At 32.2% G+C, this 16,846-nt stretch overlaps 1 protein-coding gene across 1 annotated transcript; it reads left to right on the top strand.

Annotated features, from left to right (window-relative positions):
• Positions 1-14,490: 14,490 nt before the first annotated feature.
• On the top strand, positions 14,491-15,775 carry LOC145957880 (uncharacterized). Its single transcript, XM_083074301.1, has 2 exons — positions 14,491-15,045; positions 15,164-15,775. Exons 1-2 carry the CDS (start codon positions 14,491-14,493, stop codon positions 15,773-15,775), a joined length of 1,167 nt encoding a protein of 388 aa, XP_082930427.1.
• Positions 15,776-16,846: the final 1,071 nt, after the last annotated feature.

Below are 16,846 nucleotides of genomic sequence, written 5' to 3'. Positions count from 1 at the left end.
TGTTAGACTGGCTTCTTTGTTTTATTTTATTCTTGCATCTGCTCATGGGTGATTTGTCTCTCCATAAATGCCACAGAGAATAGTTTTAGGTCTGGAATGTGATGTCCCAGACTCTAAGTTAAACCTAAGACCACTTTTGTCAGATGGAATCTTCTATGTTTCAATAACATATTCATCTTAGAAGATACGTCTACAAACATAGCAAGATCCTTCCTAAGTTATGTGTTTTCAACTTGAAATGTTGTAACCTTAGGTGGTTCTGATGGAACACTCTTGGAGAATCCGGATTGGCTTGACTTCTCCTTCAAGTTCCTCCCTAGATCTTTAGCTTCTTGATTCTTCTTAAGCTTCTCCAAGGTCTCCAACGGAGGTAGAGACCTCTGGTTTCACCTTAGAAGGTGAGGAACTCTCTTCAAGTGGTGTTACTCCTATAAAGAAGATAAACCACTCCAATCCTCACCACAACTCTTTAGGAAAATGATAAGAGAATTGGAACCAAATCAATGAGATTTCAAGACTTTAGGGAGAGAGAAATTCAGAGATATAACTTGAAAACTTCTCTATTAACATCCAAAAGTGTTTACAAAATGGAAAAATTACAATATATATAGTGTAGTTGGCTTATGGTGCAAGCTAGACTAACTATGGTCAAATAAAACCATGGTTAGCTATCTTGTACTTAAGCTAACCAACTCTAGTTACCTTCCTAGAAACTTATGGAACAAGCTAAACTAATCCTAGTTTATAAATAACCTAGGTTAGCTTAAATTAACTCCATCTAACTAACTTAATGATTACTTTTAACTAGTTTGTTGAGATGTCATTTTCAAGGTCATGTGACTTGCTTTAACAAACTTGGATGGCTTCCTCACTAAGCTTGGACGTACAAACCACTTGCTTAGGCAAGTGGACATCCAACCTTGGTGGATTTAAAATGTGTTTGGGTCATCCAAGCCCAAAAAAGTCCATGGTCTAGTCTAGTTAAACCTCCCATAAACTACTAATTACACATTTCAAAGAAAGTACAAGGAAAAAAATTCCTATACTACTCGACCCAAAATACATGGTCAAAAAAATATCCTATATAATATGTGCAATGTATTTACAATGGAGACTAAGAAACTACTAAGAGAAATCATACTTAATACTTATGTAAAGCATAGGTTTAAGAAATATCTTCTTTGTAGAAGCTTCTTGACCATGAACCTAGTTAAAGGCCCAATGGTCCTCATGTGTGAGCTCTCCTTGGATGGTCCTCCATCAGGTTCATTGTCAAGGATCTTTTGTTTGAAATTCTAAATTTTTCTAGTAGCTACTATATAAAAAGCTCTAAAACTCAAGACACCATAAAGGATTTACACAATACAATTTATACAAAGAACACATACAACACAAGAAAGAACCATGCACATAGAAAATATTCTCTTCAAAAGATCTCTTGCACTTAAACTTTCATTGTAATCACGTCTAAAGGAGACGACAACAACAATCTTATAATACCTTTATAACCATTGTTATAGGGCAGAGCCTAAATAGGCTTATTAGTAAAAAAATACTTGGGGTTAGTCCTAGAGAGACTTGTTTATAAAAGAATACTTGGGGTTGAGCCTATGGAGGCTTATTTGTAAAAATAATACTTGGGTAGTAGCTTAAAGAGGCCAACCAAAGAACACTTGTGTTGAGCTAGAAGTGGCTTGGTGAAAAAAATACTTGTAACTTTGTTGAAAGTTAGTGGAATTCAATCTACTTGGATTAAGAACTGGATGTAGCCTTGCACTTGAGATGAACTAGTATAGAAACTTATTCTGTTCATTGATTACTCTTGCTATCACTTCATCTATCGCAGAAACTAATTCATTGACTTGCAAACCTGTCCCCTTTCTAGTGTCTATCTTTTCTCCACAAAGTCTTATAAACATAACTTTACTCCATCATCATAACTCACTCGTCACTCGTCTAAAATTATCTCCTCTCACATTTTCTATTTCTTAACTATTGGTATTATCATTTCAAGCTATTATCAAGATTAAGCACTTAAAGGATAAAACAGCTCACAAACTATCTCTTTTTTTCTTAAGCTTTTGCGACATTGTTTGGTCTAAAAGTGATATTTAGAGTTGCACCTATGCTATCAAGTTGATCATAATTTTATTAGAGAGATAAGATATTTGTCTATAATTTTTATGTTAGACTCAAGAGTTTATTATACTACCTACTATTTTAAAATATTACAAAATCCCAATATTTAAGACTAAAGCTTGACCTTTGCTCGCTAATTTTATCATAACTTAAGTTCTAGACTTCCTTTTTTGGTGATTCTAGCTCCATTAGAAAGATAATATCCAAGTCTACAACTTTTATAAATAGTATGAAACCTAATTCAGTTATTTAAGGCTCCTTACAAAGCTTATAATTTATAGACATTACTTTTTTAGCATTAGACATAAGGCTTATCTTCTAACTCACATAACTCGATAATTTCTTAACATTTTTATGTGTAAACTATATTCCCAAATGTGTACTTTCCATCCTAATAAATAGAACTCTATTTCGTTAATCACATAGAGAGAAATTACCTAAATATTGAGGCATATTCATATGAAAATTTTCAAAATCAATCAAACCACACCAAAATTCTCAAATCATACATTCAATCCAACCCCCAAATCACATAACAAGCTGAATCAATCATCACAATTTATGAAATTACCATGACAAGACAATAGATCAATCTTAAATTATACAAACATGAATCTAGCTAGATTAAAATCAGCAACTTATGAGGCTTAGGGATTGTCTCACTACCCCCTCACACATGCTCATGGATAAGACATTCTCACTCCTCTTACCTTAAGTGACGATCTCCATAGTAATAGCACACTCTTTTGTTTCTTTTGCTACTACTCTACATATTCTCGAGTGGCTTTCTGATGAAGGACCATCCATAAAGAGTTCACACTTGAAAACTATTGGACCTTTAACTAAGTCCATAGTTATGAGGCTTCTACAGAGGAGGTGCTTCTTAGACCTATGCTCTATATGAGCATTGAGTATGATTCCTCTTTTTAGTCTCATAGTCTCTACTGTACATATCTTGTATAGTTTGAGTTCTCTTACTTTGTACATAGTAGATGCACATATATGTTTGTTTTGCCTTTATATTTGTAAGGAACCTTTATTCTTCTTTATAGGTCATACCCTTAGGAGTTTAGGGTATGTTGATTGGAAAATTTTACTTCATTTGACCTTCTGTTAAGGGTCACAGATTTTCATATTTTTAGTTTTAGTAGTAGGGTAGCAAGAAGCAAATGTGTAGGTGAAGCTCTCAATTGAGCCTTTAGTGGGCCTAGGCCAAATTTTACATATTAGGCTTGTTTTTTTCTATTTAATCCAAGGAATTGATTTAGCTATGTCTCACCATTATTTGGTGAACCTAACTAAACCAATTCCATGTTTTTGGATTGGATTAAATGAAGAAAACCAAGCTTGGACATCTTTCCTTCTCCTGTAGCCAAGTTTGTCTAGCTTCTCCAACACACCTTGTCACTTGGCTTGCCAAGGAGACAAGGTGACACTTGGCACTCTATGATTGGCTCATCTAGATCTAATTGTTCCTACCTTGTCTCTACCTTGTCTAACTTGCACTACAAGCTTGTCCACCACTATATATAGGTTCTATTACATGTAAAATTCACTTTTGATGCATATTCAAATTTTGATCGAGAATTTCTCTCTCTCAAAAGTATAAATTCTCTCTTTGATTTGCTTCCAATTGTTTTATCCTCTTCTTAAGAGTGTGGTGATATTTGAAGTTGTCTATCTTCTACCTTGAAAGGACACCACTTGAAGAGAGTTATTCACCTTTGAAGGTAAGTCCAAAGGTTTCCTTCTCCATTGGAGACCTTGAAGAAGCTTGAGGAGTGTCAAAAAGTCAAAGATCTAGGTAGAAGCTTGAAGGAAAAGCTTCACCAATCTAGCATCTCTTTGAGGTTTCCATTACTCTCTCTAGGTTTTCTTCTAAAGGTACTCTTAGAGTTTAGAAAAAATGTGTACCTATCCCTTATTTTTTTTTAATAAAAAAGGTCTTCATGTTAGGCTCAAGAGTCTAACCCAAATCTCTTGTTATTAAATAATTTTTTAATCACATTATTAACCTAATTAATTAAGTTAGAAAATTTAATTATTTTATTAAACACTTATTTTATTTTATTTGTGAAAATTGGGATGTTAGAATAATACTACAAGAAATCATTAACCAAATGCGAAAATCAAGTAAGAAAAATGGAGAAATTATGTTTATGATCGATGTAGAAAAGCATATGATAGGGTTGAATGGAACTTCCTTAAACAGACCTTGCAAATGTATGAATTTCGAGGAGTCATCATTTCATTCATCATGCATGGAATCTAATCTACAAACATAGCCTTATTGTTGAATCGAGAGAAACTATATAGTTTTTCACCATTTAAAGGCCTTTGACAGGGAGACCCATTTTTTCTATACTTGTTTGTTCTATCTATGGAGCACATGGGGAAATGATATTGGAGGAAGTCAATAAGGGAAGATGGCAACCTATTAAACCCATACAAGATGCACAAAATATCTCCCACTTGTTTTTTTGTAGATGATGTACTTTTGTTTGCAAAAGCCTCAAAAAAGTATACTATAGTTATTAAGGATGTCTTAATCAAGTTATGTTTTGCCGCGAGTATGAAAATCAACATTGAAAAATCTAGAACATTCACATAAAAAGGTGTATTGGTAACTAAGATAGATGAGATCCAATCCCTTTCTAATATAATTTTTACGAGCTAGTTGGGAAAACACCTTGGATTTAAAATTGTTTAGGAAAGATTGACTAGATCTAACTTTGAGGAAGTTATTAATAATGTTAATACAAGGCTAAGCTCTTGGAAAAGTAAACTCCTTAACAAGTCGAGAAGGTTTATGGTTGCTAACTTGATGTTAGCATTGCTCCCTAGCTATGGGATGTAGATGCTTTGATAGCCTGAATCAGTTTGTGATTTTAATGATAAAGAAATTTAGGTTTTATTTGGAGAGGTAATAAGGATTGTGGTCTTCACATGGTCAAATGGGAGATCATTACAAAATCTAAAGATCAACCAAGGTGGTCTAGGCATACTTGAGGCAAGAAAATAAAATATTACACTTCTAAGAAAGCTTGTTTGGGAATTTATGAATTATTCAAACGAACTCTAGGTTCTAGTTTTGAAAGCACAATATTGTAGAAGTGTAACATTTGGATGGTTGATGGACAAAACGGGCTCTACAACATGGAACACCATTGTGAAGGCTTTGTACTTTTTGTAGGAAGGATTTGAAATGATATGATGGACTTCTAGAATGATGTCTAGATAAATAAGAAACCCTTATCCCTTTAGATTCCATGGATTAATATTCATGATGTAGGATAAGGGTAAAAAATGCTTGGTTGGAATATGAATGCATTTTACACCCCTCTTCCCATAGAGGTAGTCAACTACATTAATAATATATGGCCCCACTTTAAAGAAGATATCCCTGACTTATGGGTTTGGAATCATAGCTCACATGGAGTGTATACGACTAAAAGTGCATGAGTTTATTAGGAATAATCTTAGGTTTGTAAGAGGAAATAAATAACGAAAATATATATGGAAGATGAAAGTAACAACATCCATTCAAATTTTTGTATGGAAGTTTTCCACAAGGCATTACCAATGAAAAACATATTAAATCATATGGATATAAGTGATAATGTAAGATGCCTAGTGTGCAACAATACTAAGACCTTACCCCATTACTTATTCAACTATGTGGTGGCTAAGGGGTCATAGAGGTTGTTGGGCATAATTCATAACTTCCTCCCACCAAGAGAAGATCAAGTAGCGAATTGGCTTCAGGAGAGGGTCGAAAGAGAAGGTGTTAGTATACCTATTAACTAGTGGTAGATATGGTTAGCAAGAAACTAGGTAGTGTTTGAAGGCAAAATCATATCAAGTATAAACATCCACATCAAGTCCTTGGCTTTGTTTGAACAAACTAACAAGGCCTTTGACAACAACTTTATGGACTAGATGAGAGGAAAAAGTATATGTTGGCGAAAACCTTTCACAATGACCTTCAATGTTGATTGAAGTTTTTCTGATGAAAAAGTAAGAATATATGGTTTGTGCAGGGATCATGAAAGCTTGTTCAAGTAGGGCTTTTATGATCAAGTGGCAAGTAAAGATATTCTATACATAAAAATTAAAGGGATTTGACTCCTCTAAAGTGAGGAGATTGCACTTTAGAGAATAAAGTGTAACAATAACCGTTGATTAAAAAATTAATGATGAATATTATAATTAATGTTAAAATTTATTATACATGTATTCCATTTTATCACAATTCTCCATCGTTAATTTTAATCAATGGTTATTATTGCACTTTATCCTCTAAAGTGCATCATTCACTTTAGATAAGCCAAATCTAAATTAAAGTGTTGCTTTGTGGCTTAAACATTTGCTAGATTGAAGGTCACAAGGATATTGAATGCTTCTCAAACTCTTTGATTGTGGTACAACTTGTAAATTTAGATTTACAACATCATCACCAATACAAAAATGAAATCCAACGAGTCAAGTCAATGCTTAACAAGGATTGGTTGTGTTCCCTAACTTGCATTTGTCGGGAAGGAAATAAATGTTTAGATACACTAGCACAATTAGATGCTAGGTAGAGTAATAACATCTAGTTTTTTAATCATCCTTGGATGAGATTTGAACTCACTTACTAATGATTCTAAGGGTCTTATTACAAGGACAATGCTAAGAAGGATGCAAGAAGAATGGGCTTTTGATGAACGTAGAAGGCTTAAGCTTCTTTTGAGTTATAAGTTAATTACTTAGTCCATTTTTTCTTTGTTCATATTTTTCCTTGTAAATATTTCTTACTTTTGACCTTGTATTTTTGTATTAATTAGTGTATTTATTTCTTTGTAATTTTTTATTTTTAAGGGTGTATATAGTATTTTAGGAGGTGTAACTAGAAAATGAAATATGAGCTTATTTGGCTTAAATTTGCCTATAGAAGCACCATGGACATGAGGTCCATAGTGTTGGACATCCACTTCTAGTGGACTAGGTATTCCCATGACCAATTCAAGTTTTCAACATGTCACATGGTCTTGTCTAGTCACACATTTGACACCTTGGCATATGACGAGCCCCGATTGGCTCTTATAGGTCTAGAATATTGATAAGAGTCACACTTTTTGTCCCTTTCCATGTGGAAAGTTTCTATTGACTCTTCTAGATCTAGGATAGTGACATTTTTAAGAGGAAAATTCAAAACTCAAATTATAAATAGAGTTAGTAATTTTGAGTACAAGTTAACCTAACCTAAGTTACATGTAATCATAATTAGCTTAACTTGCACCACAAACTACCAAACTTCATATATACATGTTCCCTTCATTATGTGTGTCACTTTTGAGTATATGAATGAAATTGAGTTTTAATTTTCTCTTTCAAAAGCTTTAATTCTCTCTTAGGAGAATTTACTCCTTATGAACTTTTATTAAGAAATTTTTACTCTTTACTCTCTACATAATTTTTGAAGCTTCTTTGAAGGTTCAAGTCCATGGATGAAGATTGAGAGTATTATTGAAGTTAGTAGAAGTGAAACAACAATCATCTCCTTCACTAGTCTCATCACTTACATGGTGAAGCAAGTGAGGTTACTTATAGTAGACTTTAGTTTATTCTTGTTTGTTTTTGTTTCCTTTTCTCTTTTGTAACAAAAAAATATTTATCTTAAATATAAAATATAATTTATATGTTTATAAATATTTATTTATACAGATTTAAAATTTATTTTATATATTTAAATATAATACTCCCTTCAATCTTTATTATAAAAAAATAAGTTATGATGTAAAAAAAGACTGAAAGTAGTATTTTTATATATATATATATATAATATTATAAATTTTAGTTATATATAATAAAAATTTAATCTATAAAATACATATTAAAATATTAGTATCGATAATTTGTTCACAAAGTTTTTAAAAGAAAGACAAAAGTCTTTGAGAGTAAAAAAAGGTTCTCTTTACCATCGTCTTAAGTTTTGCCTCTATTCTTTATTGCTTTACTTGCTTCGTTAAGTACAAAAAGTCGGACATTTTCATTATTCTTTGCTTTCCCCCAACCCAATAAAAACAAAATTATATATTCTTGTATTCGTCTTTCCTTCCTTTCTTATGCTTTCCATTGGTTCATCTCTTCCTTTCCCTTGCTTGGCTTACCACTGCATGCAATCATAGATATATAATTCAAATATATAGGATCGGTTTTCAAACAAGATCAATCTGATACAAATTTAATTGGATAAAAGTTAATTTTATATGTTAAATGTGAACTTCTAATTTATAATTTGTATGAGAGTATTTTTAAGAATTATTTTTTGATAATAATATTTTTTAAATTTTTTTTAATTTTTTATTTAATTTAATTATATATATATATATATATTATATTTATTTATAAGTTAATATTTAGTATTTTTAAAATATATTGACCTTATATATTAAGTACAAATATTTATGTTGTATAAAAGTATTTTTAGAGATTTTTCTTCAAATGAATATTTTAACTTGTATAATACAAATTAAATGTTATTATATATAACTAAAGTTTAAAATAAATTATGTATATAAATAAATATTATATTTGAATATATAAATTATATTTAAAATTTAAATAAATAGATGTTTTAAATAAATAAATTATATTTTAGATTTATGATAAATAATTTATATTGTAGTACAAAATTATGTTTATTTATTGAAAATTATTTTAAAATACTAAAATTTAACTTATAAATAATTATAATAAATAAAAGCAAATTATATATAAAGTTAGAAGAATTTCTAAAAATTCTTTCAGTGAAGAAAAATTCTTAAAAATGCACTCTCCTAGATAGTTATTTTCATTTTATATATATGAGTTGATTTGTATATATAACTAGTATTTTAGCATGTGAAATTTATAGGTTAAATATTTATTATATATAATTAAAAATTATAATAACTTATATATTGAAATAAATATTATATATAAATTATATTTATAATTTGTATAAATAGATGCTTTTAGACATGTAAATTATATTTTAGATTTAAGATAAAAAAATTTATATAGTGACAAAAGATGTTTTTAATTATTGATAATTTATTCTAAAAATATTAAATTTAATTTATAAATAAATTAATAAATTAAAAATTAAACTTAATAAGAAGTTAAATAACTCTTGAATCACGTAAGATAGTAGTTCGTATTTAATATATAAGAGTTAATTTATTATAAACTTTAATTATATATATAATAAATATTTAACGTTTAGAATATACTTGCTAAAATACTAATTATAAAAAAGGACTATGGATCATTCAAATGTTTGGTTTTATTTTATTTTATGCAATTGTAAATAACAATTGAAAATATTATTTTTTAATTTAAATCCAAATCAACTTTTATATATTAAAAACAATCTATTATCTTTCAAGAGAGTTTTTTTAGGGATTTTTCTTCAGCAAGAGGGTTTGTAGAAAATTTTCTAACTTCTTATCTAATTTGGTTTTTATTCATCATAATTATTTATTAATTAAATTTTAATATTTTAAAATAAACTATTAATAAATAATTTTTTTATAATATAAATCTAAAATATAATTTATATATTTAAAAATATTTATGTATACTTATTTTAAATATAATTTATATATTCAAATATAATATTTTATATATACAAACAATCCTTTGTATATATTAAACATAAACCTTTATGTTATGCGAGAATGTTTTTAGGGATTTTTCTTCAATGAGATTATTTGTAGGATTTTTTTTAATCTCTTACCTAATCTGGTTATTATTCATCATAATTATTTATTAATTAAATTTTAATATTTTAAAATAAAATATCAAAAAATAAAAAATACTTTTTATAATATAAATAATTTATTATAAATTTAAAATATAATTTATATATTTAAAAATATTTATACCATTACGAATTATCTAAGTTTGGCTCTATTATCAATAATTGTAAAACCCTTTTAACTAGATTAGAAAACTGTAAGGTTAGTTTTATTGGTAGACAAGCAAATTTGGTAACTCACAAGCTTGGAAGGGCCACCAAATTTTAAGCTGGTCTTGTAGACTATACATATATTCCTTCTTGTATTGTTCAACAAATTATCAATAAACTCCAGTAACTCCATTAACATAAAAAAAATGTTTAAAAATATTTATGTATACTTATTTTAAATATAACTTATATATTTAATACAATATTTTTATTATATATAATTTATCATAAATTTTAATTATATTATATATAAGAAATATACTTATACATTGTACATATAAAATATTAGTATAATTTATTTATCATAAATTTAAAATATAATTTATATGTTTAAAGTGTTTATTTATATAAATTTTAAATATAAATTATATATATATATATATATATAATATTTTAGCATGTGTATGAACATGTTTATTATATATAATTAAAATTTATAATATAAATATTATGTTCGAATTGTAAATTATATTTAAAATTAGTATACATAAATATTTTTAAATATATAGATTATATTTTATATTTGTAATTTTTTTATTATAATAAAAATATTTTTATTTATTAATAATTTATTTTAAAATATTAATATGTAATACATAAAAAGTTAGATAAATAAATATTAAATTAAAGAAAAAAGAAATTTAAAATTTTTTATAAATTCTTTTTTTTATTATTATTAAAAAAGTTCGTATTTAATATAAGGATTGATTTAAAATAAAATGAATACTTTTAGATTTGGTGAATAATTAAGTCATTATTGCACTCATCTTGAAAAGGAATAAATCTGAGGTATTTTTTTTTTAACATTCGTGATAAGAAAAACAGAAAAAAGGAAAGAGGTAGAAATAAAAAAGAATAAAATTAGCTAGTTTTAGGAAAATAAGCTGGGATTCAGCGAGTCAGACAATTCTAAAATAATCTCCAAAAAACTAAAAAAAATAAATAAATATGAGGTATTGAGGTATACCATTGAAAGTTGAAAAACATAAAAGTATATATATATATATATATACACTAAAAGTATATTAAAAAATAATAGGATTTAGACAAAAATTCACTTCTCTAAAATGAAGAGTACACATGAGAATAAAATGCAACAATAATCATTAATTAAAAAATTAATAATAAAAAATTGTGATAAAATGAAATACATATATAATAAAATTTGAAATTAACTATAATAGTTATCATTGATATTTTAATCAATAATTATTATTACACTTTATTCTTTAAAGTAAAATCTTTTCACTTTAAAGGAGTCAAATCTATATAATAATTTATAATAAATTAAGAATTTTATAAAAATTATATTACAATAATTGATTTTAAAATAAACAGTAAAAATTACTAAAATAAATTTAATGATGAGTGATTTTTTTAACTATATTATCAGTACGGTGTATCTATTGACTTTGTCAATGACTAATTTCTGTTAAAGAATTTGGTTGACTAGTTTTAGTAGGATCTTTCCTCTTAATCACATTTTTTCATACACAAGATTCAAACACGACATCTTACTTAATAATGAGTATTAGGTCAAAAGACTATACTAGATCTCTCGAATCTTAAGCTTTGCTCTTAACAAACATAAAAGTTTTTCATTAATAGTATAAAGTTTTCGAAATGACTAAGACGAATCTTTCTCTAAGCAAATCTTGTATAAGATGATAATCTTACTAAGACAATTCTGATAATGGATAAGATAAATCATTAGTCATAAAATGAGATATGCATTAAATTTTTATTATTTATGATTTCTAAATAAAAATTGACTAAGTCTGAACAATTCCTTAACATATCAAATTTATAAAATGCTTCCTTGGTATCAATGTTCTACAAAAAGGAAAGAAATACATGCTTTGCGTCAGAAAAGGATAAATAAATCTTTGCAAATACAAAAAGATGCAATCAGAAGTTGTCTTGCCATTGTAATGTCCTGACTCATGCATGGTTCTACCTACTTGATGCCAAAAGGTGATAAGTTTGATAAGATAAAAAAAACTGACAATTTGGTGAAACATTTAATACAAGCATTTATTACACCAATAAACACTTATATTTTAGAAGCAAATCAAATCATGAAGACAGAAAAAGCAAGCTATAAAAGAGAAACTCAAGATTTAAAAGGAAGCTCGAGGTTCAAAAAGAAAAGAAATCGACATTGTAAAAATTACATTGTTTATTTCTGTAAAAAAGTCTTTGTACTTAATCCATTGTATCACGTCTTGATAAGAAGACGAAACAACTTTCTAAACCTTAGTAACTCCAAGTTATTGAGTTTGAGCTTGAAGAAATTTGTCTGTAAAATAATACTTGTTTGAGTTTAGAGAAACGTGACTATAAAAGAATAATTAATGTTGAAGCATGAAAATACATTTTGTAAAAAGAATACTTGGGTAGATTACTTAAAGAAATAATTCAAAGAATACTTATACTTGTATCCTTGACAAGATAGTGAAACTTTATATGATTAGATCAAGAACTGAACATAGTCTTTGATTTGATTAAATCAAGAATTAGACGTAATTTTGATTATTAAGATTAATCGGTATAAACCCCATAATTCATTATTTATTATGTCTATTCTCTTATATTTGTCACGATCACTACTTCATTACACTGTAAAAAGTAGAAGTTTCTAAATAACATTATTCAATTTCCTCCTAACGTTTCTCTTTTCTCCACAACGAGTAATTTGAATCATTTGGACTAAGTCAAACAAAGATTTAATTTAAAATTTTTAATATCATTATATATTACAAAAAATAATAATTAAATGAGTAAATAAGTTATGTATTAAGAATATAAAATTATTATGTATAATAAATTTATTCCCTTCTATAAATCCTATCTTAAAAGTTACTATATATAACAATAATAAATTTTAATTTATTAGTAGTGTAATATATATATATATATATATAATGATTAGTAGTGTAAAATACTTATGTTAATGGTGGTACATCATCATTAAACTTGTACTAGCAGGGTTATTCGGCCACCTGGCTCGGCCACTCGGCCACCTGATAGCCGACACCCAATCGGCACCCGAGTGGCCGAACCAGGTGGCTGATTAGCTACTAGATGATCCATAGATCCAGATTCCCACTGATAAAGAGTTAAGGACTCCCCCTAATTAAGGATTAAAAGTTAATCATACCAATAAGCCGATTAGAGGCGTATTACTTAATCTGGTAATCCTGTTGCAGGGCCCATGGGAATCCGGGCCCATAAATGTCAGTATAAATAGCTCATGTCACGAGGTAACGTCACTGTTCATTAATTACTATCGATATTTGTGCTTTGTCCTGACTTGAGCGTCGGAGTGCCTTTTGCAGGTACCTCCCCCTCACCGAAATATTCGATCGGAGCTCTCGTTTGGCCCTCAGAATACGAGAAAATTACTAGTGTGCCCTTCAGACAGGTACATTTTGGCGCCCACCGTGGGGACGAACCGAGAAAACTGAGAAGACAAATTAAGACAGCTGCAGAGTCTACCGAATTGAGCTATGGCGAAGACAAGGAGAACCAACACAGAAGATCATCATACTGAAGAGGAGGAACATGTCGAGGTTGTTGATGAAACTGATCTGTCCGAAACAGTGCGTTTGCTGAAACAGGAAATGGCCGCAATGAAGCAACAATGGGAGAAGGATGCGAGGGAGCTTTCGGCCTTAAGATCCGAAAACGAGGCATTAAAAAACCAAGATTCTTCGTGGAAGCCTACTCATCCCACCACTACTCAGACACAAGGGTCTTATCAATCTCATGAGATCCGCACATCGATTCCTCACGGCTCGGTCGTGGCACCAGCAAAATCACCTTCGGCCTTGCATACGGTCGGACGACCCGCCGACGTGGCAACCATCAGCTCACATCGGCACCCTTTCACATCCTCCATTATGCAGTTGCCCTTGCTTGATAACTGGAAATCGTTGCCCATTGATAAATATGATGGTACAACCGACCCTGATGAACATCTTGATGTTTTTCTCACGCAGGTAACCTTGAGCACCATGGATGATGCGGCTTTGTGTCGGATCTTTCCGACGTCTCTTAAAGGCAGGGCTTTGAGTTGGTTCACTCGGCTACCTCCTAACTCAATCGATTCGTTCAACACTTTATCCTCGCAGTTTACCATCCAGTTCGCAACAAGTCGTCCCCATAGCTTGACCTCTCTATCATTGGTAAGCCTTCGGCAGGACAAGAAGGAGTCTCTTCGGACCTTCATGGATCGGTTTAACAAAGCAGCGTTGGAAATCTGAGACCTTAATCCGGCCGTAGCACTCCATCACCTCACAACGGCATTGAAGTCGGGGCCGTTCATCAACAACATTTGCAAAAAGCCTCCTTCGGACATGAACGATTTACGAAGAAGGGCCGACAAGTATATGCAAATGGAGGAGCTAGCTGAATACCGTAATCAGGCCCGTGCCGAGTCACTAAGCAAGGCCGGAAAGCCCGCAGAACAACCTTTCAGAGGGAAAGGCAAAGAAATAACACTGCGAGACCAACCCACTCGTGGGCCGAAATACTCTCATTACACCCCCCTGAATGCCAGCAGGGCAGCGGTGCTAGAACAAGCCCTCGCGTATGAAGTATTAGCGGTCCCGAAGAGAGCTTCTACCCCACCACGGGCAGATACCAGCAAATCTTGCAGGTACCATCGCAACCGTGGACATTCTACCGAGGAGTGTGCTGCACTTAGGGACAAAATAGAAGATTTGATCAAGCAGGGACAGCTTCATAACTTCGTCGATCGGTCCGGCTCATCTCGGCCTCGCTCAGCATATCAACCTCGACACCAAGAACGGCACCAGGATCGGCATCGGCATGATAACTCTGAGAGGACTCGGCGCGACCGAAGCAGGTCTCGCGATAGAAAGGATGACCCCTCGGCGGCGCATAGGAGGGTTATCAATACAATCGCGGGGGGGGGGGGGGGGGGCGTTCGCCGGGGGAGGATCAACTTCCTCGGCTCAAAAGAGACATTTACGTGCTATTCGCTCGGTTCATGTCGTTGATAGGCAGCCTTCCCGAAGACTACCAACCATAACTTTCACTGACGCCGACTTTCAAGGCATCGACCCCGTGCAGGACGATCCAATGGTGATCAGTGTGGAAATTCACAATTGCATAGTCAAGAAAACGTTGGTTGACCAGGGCAGTTCGGCGGATATTTTATACTGGAATACCTTCAGGCAGTTAGGTATTTCCGAGACAGAGTTGATCCCTTACGATGACCCGTTGGTCGGTTTCTCAAGAGAACGGGTAAGCACTAAGGGATATATTAAGCTATTCACTCATTTTTGTTTTGACGAACAAGAAAGCAGAGAAATTCAGGTAAAGTATATCGTGGTGCATGCCAACACGTCCTATAATATCCTCCTCGGTCGGCCATCATTGAATATGCTGGGGGCAATTGTCTCGACACCGCACTTAGCAATGAAGTTCCCATCCGACAAAGGGAAGATCCTTACAATCCACACCGATCAGAAGGCTGCTCGGGAATGCTATTTTGCTAGTCTGCGCATATCTCCCGTCGAAGAAAGACGACAAAAATCCAAATGTGTTCATGCCATAACCCCTTCGGCATCAGACGAGTCGGTCGACTGGAATCTGGATCTATGGATCATCTGGTAGCTAATCGGCCACCTGGTTTGACCACTCGGGTGCCGATTGGGTGTCGGCTATCAGGTGGCCGAGTGGCCGAGCCAGGTGGCCGAATAACCCTGCTACTACACTCAATCCCAATGCTTGGCTGATTTTGTGAACGAATTACAGCCGAAAGGCCATTTTGTAAGTGACTTGTGGACAATGCACGTAGATGGGTCTTCAAATAACCAAGGTTGCGGAGCAGGAGTGATCCTTGAAGGACCGTCCGGATTAATACTCGACAGTCCCTACGATTTGCATTCAAGACCTCCAATAATCAGGCCGAATACGAGGCATTGTTGGCAGGGTTAAGACTCGCCCAAGAAGTTGGTGCTCGGCGAATAATGTGTTGGACAGATTCAAAAATCGTCTCGGAATAGGTCAATGATCACTTCCAGGTGAAAGACCCCAACTTGTTGAAATATTACCGTTTGTTTAGGAATGCACGCAACGCTTTCGACGAAGTCCAGGTCAAGCATACCCCTAGAGAATGCAATGAACGAGCCGATTAGTTAGCTCGGCTGGCTAGCAGTAGCCGAAAACCCGGGCAGCTTCGAACTACTCTTCATCTCGACCTCGCAACTCCTAGTGTGAAACCGCATGAGTGTATGCCGGTCGATGAACCTCAACAGACCTGGATCGCCGACATAATGAATTATATCGAGTTGGGAAAACAACCAACCGAGCCTTCCGCCGCCAAAAAACTCCGCGCACAGGCAGCCCGATACTCAATAGTAAACGGGGAATTGTACCGAAGAGGCTTCTCCACTCCGTTATTGAAGTGCATTGATTCAACACAAGCAAATTACGTGCTGAGAGAAATCCATGAAGGGATTTGTGGGTCTCACTCGGGTGGAAGAACTCTAGCAGCTAAAGTATTGAGAGTCGGGTACTATTGGCCAACTCTTAGAACTGATTGTGCTGAATTTGTAAAGCGATGCATGCAATGCCAACGCCACGGAAATATTATTCACGCCTCGGCTGAAGAGTTGCACAGTATTAGCGCTCCTTGGCCGTTTGCACTTTGGGGGATGGACATCCTCGGTCCGTTTCCCCTTG

The sequence above is a fragment of the Cajanus cajan genome, chromosome 5 (genome assembly GCF_000230855.2).
Source record: "Cajanus cajan strain Asha chromosome 5, NIPB_CcT2T_4, whole genome shotgun sequence".
Classification (NCBI taxonomy): domain Eukaryota; kingdom Viridiplantae; phylum Streptophyta; class Magnoliopsida; order Fabales; family Fabaceae; genus Cajanus; species Cajanus cajan.
The sequence above is the reverse complement of the archived record's forward strand: the minus strand, read 5'-3'. Positions and strand labels throughout refer to the sequence as shown.

What these genes read in the sequence shown, in the direction of transcription:
- LOC145957880 (XM_083074301.1), top strand. Translation starts at nt 14,491, where the DNA reads ATGAACGATTTACGAAGAAGGGCCGACAAGTATATGCAAATGGAGGAG. An exon ending in CCTCGGCGGCGCATAGGAGG is followed by an intron (nt 15,046 to 15,163) that starts GTTATCAATACA and finishes GTTGATAGGCAG; the next exon opens with CCTTCCCGAAGACTACCAAC.